General features: G+C 40.7%; 1 protein-coding gene across 7 annotated transcripts in view; it reads left to right on the forward strand.

The window, feature by feature from the left end:
- Positions 1 to 747: 747 nt before the first annotated feature.
- Positions 748 to 17,748, forward strand: part of kctd17 (potassium channel tetramerization domain containing 17) — a 36,862-nt gene continuing 19,861 nt past the window's right edge. Inside the window, exons 1-7 of one of the 7 annotated variants that reach the window (XM_061809680.1) lie at positions 748 to 1,184; positions 7,194 to 7,302; positions 7,999 to 8,090; positions 8,570 to 8,716; positions 9,667 to 9,792; positions 11,300 to 11,429; positions 13,734 to 17,339. In XM_061809680.1, the coding sequence (XP_061665664.1) occupies positions 852 to 1,184; positions 7,194 to 7,302; positions 7,999 to 8,090; positions 8,570 to 8,716; positions 9,667 to 9,792; positions 11,300 to 11,389 (897 nt within the window). In that variant the 5' untranslated portion in view covers positions 748 to 851 and the 3' untranslated portion in view covers positions 11,390 to 11,429; positions 13,734 to 17,339. Of the gene's footprint in view, positions 1,185 to 7,193; positions 7,303 to 7,998; positions 8,091 to 8,569; positions 8,717 to 9,666; positions 9,793 to 11,299; positions 11,430 to 13,733; positions 17,340 to 17,748 lie in introns of those variants that run through there. The other 6 variants (XM_061809681.1, XM_061809682.1, XM_061809676.1 and 3 more) reach the window with 6 other exon arrangements.

Here is a 17,748-nt window from a genome sequence, read left to right on the forward strand (position 1 = left end):
CCCGCCTCCTGCCTGTTGACAGCTGGGATAGGCTCCAGACTCCCCGTGAGCCCTCCTGAGGATAAGCGGCAAAGATGATGGATGGACGGATGGATGGATGGATGATATGGGATTGTCAACATTGTCAAATCCAATACCTGTGGATGAGACAATATTAAAGAAAAACGAAAACAACTTTGTACTGTGACAAAATATGGAAATTATTGCAGATTTGAAAATAGTAAAAAGTATGCAGAGAAAAGAGGACTATGCAGGCAGGCATCTATGTACAAAGTACTTAATTTATGTTTAAGGAGTTTTCATAAGACAGTTGACTGTTTTGTTTCCTTTTGCATGACCCAGAAAAAAAGTAATACACTGATCCCCTTATGAAGTGAATCTGTTTTGGTCTTTGGTTGCACAGTACAGTATCATCAATTCATCTCTGTTTTATTTTCACTTCCTGCTGAAGTTGAGCAAGATAGTAAAGTGAACACCCAGTTGAGCAAGACACTAACGAGCTTTTGAGTATGCACCGTACACTGAAGCATAGCCACGTACTCACACTATTTATACTGCTGCACTGTTTAAAAAGCAATACCTACTGACACGGGTTTAATAGTAGAGTACGGGGGAAGGCCTTCTCTGATGACATTAGCACGTGATGCCACCCACAGAATACAGTACCCGCAAAAGTTGCGTTAGCAAAAGGCAAAAGAAAACTACATAAACCAGCATCCACCGGTGTGGTTTCAGGCCACGCCCAGGACTGCTGTGGGTTGGTAACCGATAGAAAACGCGGAGACACAAATTCGCTCGTCCCCGCTCGCTCGGTGAGGAGAAGAAGGAGAAGAAGAAGCGCCCTTTTCCAAATGGCAACCACGGCGGACGGCGATTGGGAACCCGCGCTCCACGGCTGCCACCACCACCACAACAACAATAATAATAACAACAATAACAAAGATAACGAAGGCGGGGAGACGGCGACCTGTCCTCCGGCCAGCTCGACCGAACCCGGCGGCGGGAAGACGTCGCATAGCGTCGGTAACGGCTCGGTCATCAATTCGGGCGGTGGAAATAATGGCAAGTGGGTTCGGCTCAACGTCGGCGGCACCGTCTTCCTGACGACGAGGCAAACGCTCCTAAAAGAACAAACTTCGTTCCTGTATCGGCTGTGCCAGCAGCAAGACCTGCACTCGGACACGGTGAGCACAGTCAGGACACCCAACCATTTACAGCTTCTTAGAAACGAAAAAAAAGCCCCTGCACAATCGTTACCTCTCTTTGTTATGATACAAACGCAAATATTCTCTTATGTGTTACGTATGATTTGTATCCTCCGGCTGAAACCTATGTTACACACTCACCGGACATTTCATTAGGCACAGCTCCACAATGCAATGAGAGACAATACGCAAGGTGTTTCTATATTGTCCTCATGTAATTGTATTTATTAAGTACATCTCCGACAGTTTTAACAGTTCTTATCTTTGCACTGATAAAATCGGTTATTTGTACTCTATTTGCTCTACTGTCATTGGCTTTTGTGTGTGCCTGTGGCAAGATGCATTTATTCGGTATCATACTAGTGCATCCACCATACATTAGTGCCCCCTTTGTCTTCACTTATAAGATAATTCAGCACATTAGTAAAACAACTAGGGTTCAATAGTCCATAAATATTTTGCGAGTGCTGATGCTTTTTCCACGTCTGCCTTCCCCTGTTACGGGACATTTTTGTGCGCAAGTAAAGCAACTATGGTGTGTGTGATACATCAATGTACTAACTAATACTTACTTTGTTTTAAGTAAGTAAGAATTCAGCCCACGAGTACAACTGCTCGGATGCATTAATAATAATGACTAATTGACTTACTCGCGAGGACAAAGACTGTACTCATAGTCTCCTTCATTTCACATATACTCTTTGTATATTAGTATAGATATATTAACTCTTATTTAATATCCTCCATGAATATTGTAGTGTTTTTTTTCTTCTTCTTCTTCCCCATGTGTTCGGCCCGGTGGCCCATCTGGTTAGAGTGTTGGCCTCGTAGTTCTGAGAACTGGGGTTCAAATCCCAGCCCTGCCTGTATGGAGTTTGCATGTTCTTCCCGTGCCCGCGTGGGTTTCCTCCCTCATCCAATAACCTGCATTAGTTGGAGACTCTAAATTGCCCCAAGGTATGATTGTGAGTGTGACTGTCTCGATGTGCCCTGCGATTGGCTGGGATCCAATTCATGTTGTACCCCGCCTCCTCCCCGATGTTAGGATAGGCTCCAGCACTCCCATGACCCTGGTGAGGATAAGCGGCAAAAAAAATGGATGGATGTATACGTTTTCATTGTGTCTTAGCATCCTTCCTTGGTGTAAGTGTAGATGGCGTCAAATTGAGGAACACGTGCCTTCTGTTCTGCAGGGGGGCTGCACAGCCACAGTCGCTGTGCACCAGCATCGACTCTGGAGTGAGAGAGCAACATCCTTGCCACGTGTAACATTCCTGAAGGTTACCAGTAGGATCCATTTAAAAAAATGCAGATGTATTCTGATGCTGAATCTGCTATGCTGATAAGTTTGTGTCAGCGAAAGGAAGAGAAAAGGGATGCTGGGGGTTGTCATGATTGTGCTCATCGCTTCTTCTTCAAAATGCCACAGAGCATAGATAGTGGGGTGCGTATGGCATTTACACTCCAAGACAAATATACACCTGCACTTTTGGCTACCTCACAATTCTGTGTTTGCATATAGGAGATGCAAAAATTAATTGATTGAGAACGATCCATCCATTTTCTGAGCTTCTTATCCTCACAAGGGTTGGGAGAGTGCCGGAGCCTATCCCAGCTGTCTTTGGGCAGGAGGAGGGGTACACCCACAACTGGTTGCCGTCCAATCGCAGACAGACACAAACAAGCATTCACACTCACATTCGCACCTAAGGGCAATTTATGTTGTTTTTGTGATGTGGGAGGAAACCGAAGTGCCCAGAGAGAACCCACGCAGGCACAGGGAGAACACAGAGATAGAGAACTAGGCTCTATGTTATATATTATATTAAACTACAATGCCACCTAGACCCTTGATAATGATTAATGGGGCATACATTGTAGCTTTAAATTTATTTCCACATAATTCGGCATGGTCACTATTTACTGTCACATTTTTCCTCAAAAGGAGGAATCGCACCATATACTCAATATACATCCATCCACCATCCTTTATCCAAACCGGTTATCCTTACAAGAGTCACGGGAAAGCTTGAGCCTATCCTAGCTAGCTTCAGGCAAAAGGCAGACTACACCCTGAACTGGTCACCAGTCAGTCGCAGGGTAGATATCTGCACCATCACTGAGCGGGAATTGATCCCACGCTGCCCGCACCAAAGGCAGGCGTGTGTACTACTACACCATCAGTGATACTCAATATACCGTATAAGCAATTTATCCACACCAAGTCATGGTAAAACTATCCACAGTAAATTGGGACTCATGACATCCAATTCATAATTCAAGCAACATGTAATAGTCCTGCAGTGTGGGCTAATGTGCCTTTGCATTTAAATTAAAACCAATTAATTGTAGACCCTAGTAGCATCGTATAGTAGTGGTTAATCTCTGCTGAAGCCCCCCCAAGGGAATTTGTAAGATCTCCACGTGCTTTTTAATGCATTAGTATAGTCATACTTACAGTCAATGTTTGTATTAAAAACACTTCTCAGCTATAAATATAAAACAGTCTCATGAAAGACAGTGAGCGTGCCTTCTTGTGCCGGGTGACAACAAATTATTCAACAGCTGCGCAAACTTGTTCATCAGGCACTGATAGTAACCTCGGAAAAATCACGTCTAAACTGTTGTGAACCGAGGACCTCTTTTTGTGTGCCTTGTATACGTTTTCCATTGCAGTGTAGATTTCTCTCACTTCTTCTATTTTTTTCTGGACACTGCTTAACTGTTTTGTCCCACATACACTGAATCAATTCCTAATTTTAAAATTTGTGACACTGTAGTTGTGTGTAGCAGCTTTTGATGCTGAACGTGCTGATGCAAATTGCTGCATTTCACATTTAAACTTCACCGTGAATGTCAACTTTCTGTATGAAATGTCAGCTGTACTGGCGGTGCTTATTGTTGTCAAGACACGGGATATTTTTATCCTAATGGGAGAAAAAAAGGAGGCATATATTTGAGGTATGGTATTTATTTTTTCATGAGCAACACACCCAAGATCTATTTGAGCAGATTACTGTGAAGTTACACTAAGTCACTTACATATCCCTGACGCAAATTGCCTATGCTCATGTTTGCTGGAGGGGTTTAAATAGCTAATTTGCGCTACCGCAGAACGTATTTAACTCCAACAAATGAGCACATGTACTTTCCTGCAGACAAAGCAGAGAAATAAAATTACAGTTCAATTTTTAGGTGCTTTTTGGCCGACAGCAGCAGTGACTCTCCCTGCGCTCTACTGCAGGGGAAGAATATTCCCGTGTGACCTTCAGCTACGGCATGACAGGAGTTCCCCCTGCATCACCCGAAGACACAGAGGATGTCCCTTGTTCCTATCTTGATCCTTGCCATTGTCACCCTCAGCAAGGATGACTCACCCGCCTCTTGTTCTGCTCCCAACATCACAGTCTTGAATCCTAAAGGCGATATCGTGCAACATGTTCGTTGCCTATTAATGTGACTCCATCATACAGCTGTCACACTTGCTATATAACAAGTCATTGGTGAGATTGAACATGGTTTATAGATATCTAACGCACTATTTTCTACCAGATGGCAGACTTTCCTCACTTGATAGACATTTCATTGATTTTGATTGATGTAATTTTATCATATCCTAGGGGCGGTCATTCTTTATTTTGTTTCCTATTCGGTTACACAAGCGCTGCATTTTCAGTCAGGAGAGGCAGTTTGGTTCTATGATGAGTGACGTCGGATTGAGGTCGAGGTTGTCAGATGAATGCATAGCTGCAGTCCAGTTGCCAGCTTGTGCAGAATGGAAGCATAGTTTGATTGCATGATCAGTATGTTGCAAGCAAATTCATTCTGGTCTTAGTCATTTGAGTCATAACTGGAAGTGGGGAAATCAATGTGAGCTAGTAATTCTTTTCTTTCAGCAGGTTAATCTTCCAAATCCTTATTAATGACTAGCAAGCACAATTCATCATTGCACTCAAACCCCTAAAACAAAACTGTACACTAGCCAGAAATCTGTTCCAACAAGTTTCCCCATATCTGGTAAAAATAGCCCAAATTGGATACATTTGAAATTTGGCCACCAGAGAGGTTTTTAATTACACATCAAGTCAAAGTTATTGCTTGCTTGACAATTTGCTAGCTTACTTCATCTTGGCCTCTATTTTTTATGCATGCAAATTGTACTGTTTACACCAAAAAAAAAACAAAAAAAAAGCAAAAAAACAAACCAAAAAAACCATTTCAAATTCTGAGTTTATGTCACACCTACACAGATTTTTGTAAGGACAAACATTTCTTCACTTTTCTGGGTAAAATGTTATATCTTTCTCCATAATAGAGGTCCACATTGTAAGGTTTCACTTGCTAATTTAGTCAATGGAGAATATACATCAACAATTTAGACTGATGATGGCATAAATGTGAGTTAGTGCTAAATATCATTATCGATGAAGATTTGAGTCACTCTTAACTAGAAAAAAAAGAACATGACTCTGCTATGAAAATTTGCACTTCATCCAAAGCATTCCTTAAAAATAAAATTTATCTTTTGTCATAAATTATTCCCATGATTAATCTAGAAAATGTATAAAATCCTTCCATTCCACATTTGGCACAACATTGTTCCACCAATTAAAGCGAGTCTGAAGCTTCAAGTTGGGTGTTTTTGTCCTTCTCTGGAGACAAGCTTGTAATTTTTTTTTGTCCTTCTCTGGAGACAAGCTTGTAATTCCCCATGCTGGAGTCTGCCTCATGTCTGCTACAGCTCTTAGATCTTCAGGTGTTTCTTAACACCATGCATGCGCACACATCGTCTGGGTGTGTGTGACTGTTTTAATGAGATTACTACGATTAAGATGCCTTGCTACCCATCAACAATTATTGTGCGGTTAATGCCACCCTGACTGATCAAGCCAATGACGTGATGAGGTTAAGGTTGATGCTTGAACTATGTGACACGATCAGGTGTAACAGGATTCTGGATTATAACCATATAATTATCTTTTTGCAGCTTCTTTCTGTTTAATATTTGATCCGATGAAATATTTCCACTAATCAAGCAGATGAGTTGAAAACATGTCCTGTCTGTGCGCGTTTCTGCCTCTTCCCGCCCCTTTGAAATTGTCGGCAAGTGACACGCCCATCTCACGGTGCCAGTGTGGATTCCATTACAAGTCTGAACTCGCATTATCATCTGACATCTGTGCTATGAGTTGACATAACACCCCGGGAGACAAAAGGTTTACTAAAAATGCTGACATCATTTGACTGGAGTGCTCTGAAAGTTAGGTGATCTTATTATAAAATATAATATTTTAGATATGCAAATGGACTTTGATTTGCCTTCATATACAACTCATTTAGTAAAATGACCTAATTGATTTTGTGAAGGTGACAAGGTGGTCGACTGGTTAGCACATCTACCTCGCAGTTCTGAGGACGGTGGGCTCCAATCCGAGCTCGCCCGTGTGGTCATAAGGGTCGCGGGAGTGCTGGAGTCTATCCTAGCTAACTACAGGCGAAAGGCGGAATACACCCTGTACTGGTCGCCAGTCAGTTTTTTTTGTTTTGTTTTGTTTTTGTTTTTTTTAAGGGGTGGGGGAAAAAACTGACAGATTCAGGACGCTCTTGTCCACTAGTGTCAGGCTCACACTTGCGAGTCACATCTCCCCACCCTTCCACTCTGAACATACTTTGGATTTCTCTGCAGACACCCACTCCCATAACACAGTAATCTGATTATAGCTGCTGTCCCGCCTTCCATCATCTGTGTGTCTTCATCCCCCATCAACTTGAAAGTGCAGTATGAGTTTTTGGGGTGTTGCGTAATAGCCTTCTGTACCTGTTCATATTTGTCGTGCTGGTTATCCTTGACTTCAAATTCTCCTCCTTATAAAACAATTATACTAAATCTCAGGGAAAGCTATTGACATCAGAGAAAATATTCTGTCTTGTATTTGGCCACCCAAATGTTCATGACACTGCTAATTCTTTGGTTCTCCCATATAACAGGATGAGACAGGTGCCTATGTGATTGACAGAGACCCCACGTACTTCGGACCCATCCTCAACTACCTGCGACATGGCAAACTAGTCTACAACAAGGAACTAGCTGAAGAAGGTGTCACTGCTTTGACTGTCCGTAGATTCACTGTTTATATTTTAAGCGTCCAAGGTGTCCACAACATACCGATTTATAACATTTTAACCAATTTTTAAAAAGTGAGAGACCAAGGACATTAAAACGAACAGCACGTCACATGCGGAATAGCGTATCTCCAATGTGAGTCTCCTCCCTCCAAAGCCAGGTGTTGGTCATAGTACCAAGACTGACCTGTGAGCGAAAACATGATGTATCAGTGTTTACCACAAACAAAAGGATTTGCGATTGTAAATATTGAACAAATTTAACGTTTGTATAGCCTGAGTGTTTTCCAAGCAGACTTGGGAAGAAAAAGCACTTTGAACAAACTCCACACCACATGATAAATCAGTCAAGATAATCTTTTAGAGGAAGGATAAATATTTTTTTCTTGGATGTCTTATTTTCCAAAATAGTCTTGTGATAATTAAGTACAAGTCAGTGGAAAATAGCTAAGAATAAAATGCATACACATATTACATAATCTAAAACAATCTATCACCAAATTAGTTTCCCACAGTTCAGTGGGAAACGATATCCACTTTACGATGTGCCACTTACGACATAAATTGAGTTCCTGATGTTAAAAATGTGAAAAAGGAAATAAGTCATGTACTGGGGGCTGCTTGGTGTCTTCACTCAACTAGCTGACTTGTGTGTTCTTTTTGTTCCAAGGAGTACTAGAGGAGGCTGAGTTCTACAACATCACACCTCTCATTAAACTCATCAAGGAGCGGATCATAGAGAGGGACTCCAAGTCCACGCAGGTAAATCCCAAATCAACGTTTTCCATCACAGCTACACAGAAGTGCTATAGAACTCTGTATATGAATCATGTGAGATTATATACATCAGCACCTATCAGTAATAAATATCGTGACCCTTTGTATCTGCACCAACAGTCCTGGCATGATGCATGTGTAAGATTCAACTTTGTTAGTGACTTGAGATTTTTCTGCTTCTCTAAAGTGAGGACTCCCGCCCTTGTTTCTCTCGCTTCTTTTTCAGGGTGGTTGCACTCACAATTACATAAGCGCCGCATACTCCCACTTACCCTGTGTTGTGTTGTAGTGCACTTAACGGTACATGCCCAGGGTTACATACGGCCATGCTCATCTGAAAATAGAAACGGCTGATTTACTGACACTTTCATTTGTTTCTCTTTTTAAAATGATGTCTCGTTGTGCCCATTTTGGTTCCACATGACGGTGCTACAATAAATTCAATCGTCTTGCCCTTTGTCCAGCAGGTTCCCCCTAAGCACGTCTATCGAGTGTTGCAGTGCCAGGAGGAAGAGCTGACCCAGATGGTCTCCACGATGTCCGACGGCTGGAAGTTTGAGCAGGTCAGCGTGCGCACCTGCAGAAAGCCCCGCACTGGACTGCTCTGGACTGTGGGTTGGACTCACGCTGCTGCTGACCCTTCAACTTTGCCCCCTCCCCTGTGGCCCTGAGCCCTGCCTGCTGCACTACCATTAGCTTTACTAAATCGTAGGCATAATCTATCCTCCACTTCAGCATCAGGCTAAGTGCAGACAATAAAACAAACTGTCTTCCCTCTTCAGCAGGTTTGAAACACCGATAGCAACACAGTCCCAAACCACAATTGCCTCTGTTTGGAACCCTTACAGTTGCGGTTTTATTCATTTTTCGAGATGTAATGCAATTTACTGCAGATGGATTCAAACCTTGGTATTCGCTGAGTGGACTGGTTACTTTTTGAGGTTGGACTAAATTTGTCAGCACGTAAGTTACAGTATAGCACAGATGGAAACCCAGCATTTCCTGTTTTCATCCCTTGCTATATTTATTTTTTACTACATTCCAAAACATGTTCTGTCCTCGTCTTCATGCTCTTCTCTCAAGATTAGACAGCAGTCAGATACAGATCTGATATGGAACTGTTGAAGTTGTAAAACTAAACATGGTACAATTGATCCCATTTTATCTCTGCGCTGGGTTTGAGATGTACATCTTTTATTTACCTGAGACTAGTAGCACACAGGGTTCCTGCCAAGAAATCAGTCTCGCGATCACGTTTAGCTCCTCCTTTCCCTTCTTTGCCACTTTCCAAAAATGCACAAAGTACAGCTTTGCTTTGCACACAGTGCGGTCTATGTTGACGCTGACCTGTAGCTTTAATGTATACGTGTCTGCACCAGTCAAAAATGCTTCTTGTCCAGTCCACCGCTGAGTGTGCAACAACCGGCTGTCCGCTCCCCGACCCAACCCAGCATGCATGAATACAAGAGTCTCTCCTTGCTCACATTTTTTTTTTTCTCCCTCGATGAGTTTTACTTCCCGCTAATTAAACCTCTCTTTCTCCGTTCATGTGTTTATTTAGATGGTGAACATTGGCTCATCGTACAGCTACGGAACAGAGGATCAGGCTGAGTTTCTGTGCGTTGTTTCCAAGGAGCTTCACACACCTGGTTCTGGGCTTGGGACAGAGCAGAGCCACAAGACTAAGGTAAAACTCTCCTTCTCACACCCACAAATACGCCGATATACACACACATACATGGCAGGGTGGGATATTATGATGTTACACATGTAGACATTTAGGACTAATTTCACAAGTGCATTGTTTTGAAGAAAAAATGGAAGAGATGTTTTTTTTTTTGCATTCATGTGAGAAATAAAAATAAATTGAGAAATGCATGCGCAGGGTGAGCAGAATATATCACTTTTAAGAACTACAGGATTTTTCATACGTTCCAATAAACAAGAAAATAGTGCAATAAGTTTAACGTTTTATGCAACATAATAATTTGATGTATTTAAAATCATAATAAGTGAACATGAAATATATTTGTATGTCATTATTATTTCATCCATCCATCCATTTTCTCTGCCGCTTTTCTTCACAAGGGTCTGGTAATTTAAAGTCTCCAATCAATGCATGTTATTGGGATGTGCGGGGAAACCGGAGTGCCCGGAGAAAACCCACGCACACATGGGGAGAACATGCAAGGTCAACACAGGCAAGGCTGGGATTTGAATCAGGGTCCTTAGAACTGTGAGGCAGATGCTCTAACCAGTCCACTGTGCTGCCATTATTATTTCATACTAAAACTAGATGTTTTTTTTTTAATTATTCTGACGAGGACTAGCTAATACTAGTTCCAAACTTGTACAGGTTAGGAACGTGATAGTCAAAAATCTGTTCACAAAAATGTATTTTAAAATCAATAAATAAATGAAAAACTAATGTAGACATATAAGTAAAAAGCCAACTTATCCTTATGGTTTATACAGCCATCTATCCGTTTTCTATACCGCTTATCCTCACTGGGGTCGCGGACGTGCTGGAGGGTATCCTAGCTATCTTTAGGCAAGAGACGGGGTACTCCGTAAACTGGTCACCAGCCAATCGTGGGGCACACCTGACCAAACAACTATTCAGTCACATTCACACCTATGGGCAGTCTAGAATCTTCATGCAACGTACCGTGCAATTTTGGGGTCATGGAAGTAAACCAATGTACTTGGAGAAAAGCCACGCAGGCACAGGGAGAACATGCAAACTCCACATAGGTTGGGCTGGATGTAAAACCAGCTCCTCAGAACTGTAAGACATATGTGCCCATCAAGCCAGAATTTGGTTTATTTTAACAACTTTATTAAATATAGTGATGTCAAAATTTCACCCAGCATATATACACGTCAGTGTGCGATTCTTTCTCCTTTTTGTACGTGATGTTGATGTTTTGTTGGTATTTGTAGTTATGCTTTGACTCCCCACTGAAAAAGCTTTAAATGTCCCGCACCTACAAATGCCATCCACTTCATCGCTCACATGTCACTCTTTAATTGGCCTTCCACTTCTGTTTTCACTGTCCTCACTCTTCTTTCATATGGATATATACTGTAACTATATATCTGACTGATCACTGACACTCATCAGCATTCATTTTTTGTTCATTTTCTGTCCATTTTGCTTTTCCCCTTCCCTTCATCCTTCCTGCCAACCGCAGCCAACGGAGACGCAGGAGGAGGAAGCAGCGAAGGAGGAGGAGGCAGAGGGAGGGAGAGAAACCACACCAAATGAGTGGCTTAGAGAATGAGGCAGTCATGTTCCTTTGTTCCAAAGCAAGCGGGGAAAGGGTGAGGAACTGTGTTAGTGCGTCCAAGAGCTGTGGATATCTATTAGTGTGTGACTGTGCAATGTCAGCTCAGGGTGTTTCGTGCCACTGCCTTGGGTTTTGGAAGGAAAAAAAGGAAAATAAAAATATGTCAAGTGACATCATGAGCAGTGCATACTGGAAATGATCTCTCTGGGAAAGCACCAGGTCATGTTATGCACATGGCAGTCATATTTAAGTATTTTTGTTTGGTTTAACACCAAAGATGCATCTCAATATTAGAATAGAGTGAGCCTACGTGTATTCGTTCTTCGCCACTCACCTGTAAATGGGGCTGTCGTGGGGGAATTGTCATGAGGTATCTCGAGGCAATTACAGCATAAAATAGTCGCCGATTATCGCTTTTGAGAGCAGGGACACTGTATTGTGGAAAACCTAAATTTATTTCGGTAGTTTAATTCAAAAAATGAAACCCATGTACAAATTCACTACACACCACAAAATATTTAATCTGGTTCATGCACTGCCAATTTCTGCATTCGGCGAAACGGGAATATTAGGAAACAGAATCCTATGGTAGGTGACTAGCACAAAGGACCCCTATGAATGTCTACAATATTATTTGTTTAACAAGATGTCATCACATAGCCAGAACTGTATCCAATATTTAGGCTTTATTTGTTTGTGCGTGTATCATGTCATACTTGTTTTAATAAGGCTATACATATATTTAACTTTTGTTTGTAAACATCAGCCATAAAAAAAAGTTTCACAAGCTTGGCCTTAAACCATAGGTAATAGAGTTTGAAATTAAGTTCAGATTTGCTCATTTTGCAAGTGATTTTCTTTAGTCAATGCCAAAGCGTTCCCATCAATACATACTGTAACATTAAAAAAAAGCTTCCTGAAATAATTTTACCCATCAAAGGTTACTCACAGTTCACCTGTCGAAATTGTTCGGATGGTGTTAAATACAAGCATATGCAGCGCAATGTATGAGCATCCTTGTTTTTTTTGTTTTTTGTTTTTTTGGGGGACGGGGCGGTCAGGCCACACACACTGGAAATGATCTTGGGGTCGCCACTGGCATGCAACTCAAAAGAGGTGCTTCGTATCTACCAATGCGGAACAACATACACAGGAAGTCCACTCACTTTAAATAATTTATTTTAGCCTACATTTGATGAAACCCACAATTCACCATTTCAAGAAATGATCGTCTAAAATTAACTCCTGTAAATATTATTTAATCCATCTTCGCCACTTATCCTCACTATGGCCGCAGGTTATGCTGGTGCCTATTGTAGCAATATTCGGGCAGGAGGTGGGGTACATACAACCTCAGCGGGTTGCCAGCTAATCGGAGGGCACATAAAAACAAACAACCATTCAGCCTCATTATAATAATTGAAATTAGTAAGAAATCCGAACTATGAAAATTATTATTATTATCGTGTCATTAATGAGTCTGTATGATTGAATTGACTTGCTGAAATAAACGATAAGGTTTTTCGCTTATATTATAGTTTATTGAGATGCATCTGTATTTTGCTTAAATGAGCTTTTCACAGTAACCAAAAATAATAATGATATACTGTTTATCCTTCATTAGTTTCTCTCCACTATGCGATGAAACCTGAATAGGAGAATTATCATCAGTTTTCATTCATTTGCTCCTGAAGCTTGTAGTTTACTAGGGTGTAGAACTGCACTGCACGGGAATGAAAAAGGTTTGTAATATTTTTTTCCCCCCACTTGAATCGCTAAATGAAGTGGATCACTATCAGCCGCCTTTAGATGCAAGATCCCTCCGAGACAGTACATGGTTAGTTTGTAAAAAGATTGATTTCAGTGACTGAAATGGTCTACAGCATAAATCACATCAACTCCCATCTGAGGAAAATATGATACAATCCTTGTAAAAAAAAATCAAATGTATCATTCCACTGCAATTTGTCATCATGGCTGCCCCGGTACGTGGGGGTGCACACACTTCCACTGTTCCATCATTATCGATAACGAATGAGTACAGTGACACCACGGCTTCGAATTACCAATGCTGTGACATGAAATATCCTTGACCTTTTAGTGCAGCAGTATTGACGTTATACACCATGTGCTGTTCCTGTGCGCAAGCACCACGCTCACATAGACAATGCATTTTAAGACATGGCCGTGAATACTTTTGTTGACAAGGCCCAGCCATCATGTATGTCCCCGTTTTCATCATCATTGCTGTCATGGCAACTGGCAATGCTGAAGCTAATGAAGATGCACTGCGATCGAATGGGGATCTAGACGCTAACTGTCTCGTTTTCTTCCACAGCTTTTCCAGATCCACGGCTCCCGGATGTAGACATGACAAGAACCTAAATTATTTATTTCGGCTCGAAACAACATCACGTGCATGGAACGTGTGTGTATCTGGTATCCAACAGACAGCTGCTGGAAGTAGATTTGTAGCTTTTTTTAGTCAGTTCATTGACCAACTTTAAAAAAAAAAAAAAAAAGATGAACTCAAACAACATATTCATGTGAGTACAGTTATCTTCTTAGTAATACTTTCCAGGGATTTGACAAATAGGACCTGCTTGCATGGTGCAAGAATGGGACTGACAGTACATTTATGACCAAAGATATTGACTCCACCTGACCAAGATCAGAATTTGATGAAAACTTATTGAATTCATGGTGTTGTTGCCAGGGAAGCATTCATAGATTTATTATTCTTGTAGTCTTTCTAGTATAACAGCACTTAGCTAGGAATGCAAAACAACAAAAGAGAAGGCCTCAAGTTAGCGTTTGGAGTCCATCGTATTTGACAATATTGCCATTAATTATCAGTTCTTGATTGGAACCCTATCATGTAATCCCAAGTGGCAACTTTAAGAATTTGTCCAATGCAGCAGGGTTCGCTATATTCATTTACCCAGAAATTAAGGTACAACCTGCCTCTTTACAGATTTAGGCCAGTCACTAAAATAGAGCCCCAAACCGCCACTCCGTCTCATCTCTCCTATTCCGCCTCAGCATAAAAAGCAACGGGAGGTGCTAGTAAATTACATTTAAATAGCTGTAAAGTTCACTTTGGTTTGTGACCCTTTGACTTGGTTGGTGTTTTGACTGGGGGGGTTTAGGCCAGACACCAATAGCTGAAAAAACTGTGGAATAGGGTAGTGTAGCTACGTGTATTGCACCCCCCACCCATAAAAAAAAAATAACATCCATTTGAAATACACAAGCATTTTCCATTGCCCGTGGGAGCCAAGAATTAATTGCTACATAAATGGAAAGTACAGTGGAACCTCGGAGTGCGAACGACTCGTGGGTCACATCGGATTTCAATCAAAAAAAAAATCTGCGTAAAAAATGCCTTGGTGTTTGGCCCAATTCTTGGCGTAAATTTTTCCAGTACAGCAGTTTCTTTGCTGTGGGCCCAAAAAAGGGACAGCGGCGCTACCAGCAGAAAAGGAAAAAGGAAGGTTGTGCAAACCACAGTGGAAGGAGATAATCACCAAGTACGAAAATGGGATGCGTGTTTGTTACGCCTCTTGCTAACTAGTATCATATGGCTAAGTCAACTATTTCCACTATCCGGAAGAATAAATATCTAATAAAAATCAGAAGGAGTGACTAGTAATACAAAGCAAAGGCCACAGATAACAGAAGAAATGGAAAAGACTTATCCAGTCAAATCATGGTGGGTGATTTAGCTGGAGCACGAAATCTATGTTCTATTTGAGGATTGTTACGCATTATATCCATAAAGCATTATCTATATTAGCATTGGCCTCACAGTTCTGAGGACCGGGGTTCAAATCACGGCCTCCCTGTGTGGAGTTAGCATGTTCTCCGTGTGCCTGTGTGGGTTTTCTCTGGGCACTCCAGTTTCGTCCCACATCCAAAAACATGCTACATTAATTGGACACTCTAAAATTGCCCCTACGTGTGATTGTTGGTGCGGCTGTTGTTTGTGTCCATGTGCCCTGCGATTGGCTGGCAATCAATTCAGGGTGTACCCTGCCTCCTTCCTGATGACACCTGGGATCGGCTCCAGCACTCCCATGACCCTTGTGAGGATAAGCAGCTCAGAAAATGGATGGATTTGATATTTGGATTTGGGGGATGGATTAAACTGATTTACATTTATTTCCTATGGAAAAAAATGTTTTGGGGTTGAATAAATCTGACTTTGAACACTTCACAAGAACAAATTATGTTGGAACTCTGAGGTCCTACAGTACTAAAAGGAGCCAATTGCACTGTAGCACAAAAGTAACAGTTTCCATTGACCCAGAGAAAAACAGAAGCATGTCTTAGTCTGCCCTTTGGAAAACATTTTTTACACAAAGTTCTTATGAGTCAACCTTTGATACCTTTTCTTGACGTAACGGCAGTGTACCAACACTGCAGTTAGGTCAAGAAAAGTATTTTCCAGTATAGAAAAAATATACTTGTAGTAATTTGCAGGTGCAATTTTGCTGTAAGATCATGGTGTTCTGGTGACACATTTTACAGATGAATATGAAATAGCACCCACTGTAATTAACATTTATCTCCTCCCACTGGGATTGTCTCCTTTCTGGACATCTGCAGCCATCTTGAGGGCTGCGGCTAATGTGTGAGCCTTGTGACAATTGCATACATGATGGAACACGTACAGGGTGTTTTATTTCTTTATTTTTTTTAACCCTAGAAAAATCACCCATAAAATAAGATGCAAATACAGCAATCTTTGTTTTTGTGGACACGAATACAAACTGGCCTGTTCTGGAAATTTTAAGATCGTTGCAATACACGTGTAGCCAGATTACCAAAATTAATGTGAGCGTACAATGATGTTTATCTGATTATAAACATATCTGTGGTATTAAGAGAAGACTGAAAAGGTACCATTTTGTAACTAGCTATTTTTAACATAGATAATTGAGTGCCTTTTTCAAGTGGCAAAAGACTGACATCAAAATGGGCTTAGTTTTTAAGTGTGTTTTTTAAAATTCTCTTCAAATGTACTTTACAGGTTCATTTTGAGTGCTTGAGAGTAGAATTTTCAGGAAAGGGAAAGATAAGTGCACAAAAACATGGAGGTGTATAGTTTGTTAAATACAGATATTGAGGGACCTAGATGGGATTTTTTTGTGTCTTTTTTTAATTTTTTTGTATATTGGTTTCTTATTTATTACCAAGGTTTGAAATGTAAAAAAAAAAAAAATTCTGGGTTTTGTTCTAGGGGGTAATCTCATTTGGGTGGGTGACTTCTTTTTGCATGTCGGGTTTGCTTTGCTACATCCTCATGTACTGTATGTAGTATTAATGGGTTTGTACACCACTTGTTAATTGCTTCCTGCTGTATGTGATGTGTAAAACCTATAGTGGGCAATTTATTATTTTAGTACAACAACAATGACAGACCGGTATGTTCAACAATTGTTGCACATTATCGGAGTCTACAGCCTCAATCAATGTACTTAAAATACAAAATAAAGTGGCACGTTAACTTATCAGGACCTTATAAAACATTCTGGGAAGAAGAAAAAAAAGCACTGGTGTATTTTATGTAAATGAATGGCTGTATTCTTAAAAAATAAACTAAAATTTTCTTTTTCATGTTTTCTTAGTTTATTCTCTCGTGAGCACATGTTCACTTGATCATAATAATGTAGTAGGCAAGTGGAGCCATGTGTCTTTTTAAGCATCACTCCAAGATGTTACATTTTGGTTGCAAATTAGTTTTGGTGATAAAGCCTGTCCAAAAAAAAAAAAAAAGTCTTGTACCTCAGGTAAATTGTTAATAGTACTGGCTTAAATTGAGCCATCTTCTTTTTTCCCCTACTATCACTATTTCCCCAAACTTCCCCCCTCCCATTTCCCCCTGAGAAGACCCCTCATCCAGGTTCACTTCTACCTCCCTTCTACCTCTCCCTTCCAGATTCATATACGTAAGTATACGGGTACACGTGACTACTCCGTTAATGTGGATTAAGCTATTCCACATTAATACGCGTCTGTGCCGAATGAAATCAGTCATTTCCTCAAATAATTGTGTAATTATTTATTAGACAATTTAAAAGTAAGGTTTACATTAATTGCCTTTTTCAATTATTTTTTTTACATAGTCCTTAAAATGTTTTGAAGTGAAATGGAAAACTTTCATCATCCATTATTTTTCTTCCTTGCTCCTCCATAAACGTTTTCATGTGTTCATCTTTTCTTCTCCATCCATTTCCCCCCACTGCCCTAAACACACACTTTACATGCCATTTGTCCAAGTTCAAGTAGAACACAAAACTTCTGTGAGCTTTGGAAGAATTACATTAATTGTGAAAAAGAAAGGCTTTATT

This window comes from Syngnathoides biaculeatus, chromosome 22 (assembly GCF_019802595.1).
Source record: "Syngnathoides biaculeatus isolate LvHL_M chromosome 22, ASM1980259v1, whole genome shotgun sequence".
Classification (NCBI taxonomy): domain Eukaryota; kingdom Metazoa; phylum Chordata; class Actinopteri; order Syngnathiformes; family Syngnathidae; genus Syngnathoides; species Syngnathoides biaculeatus.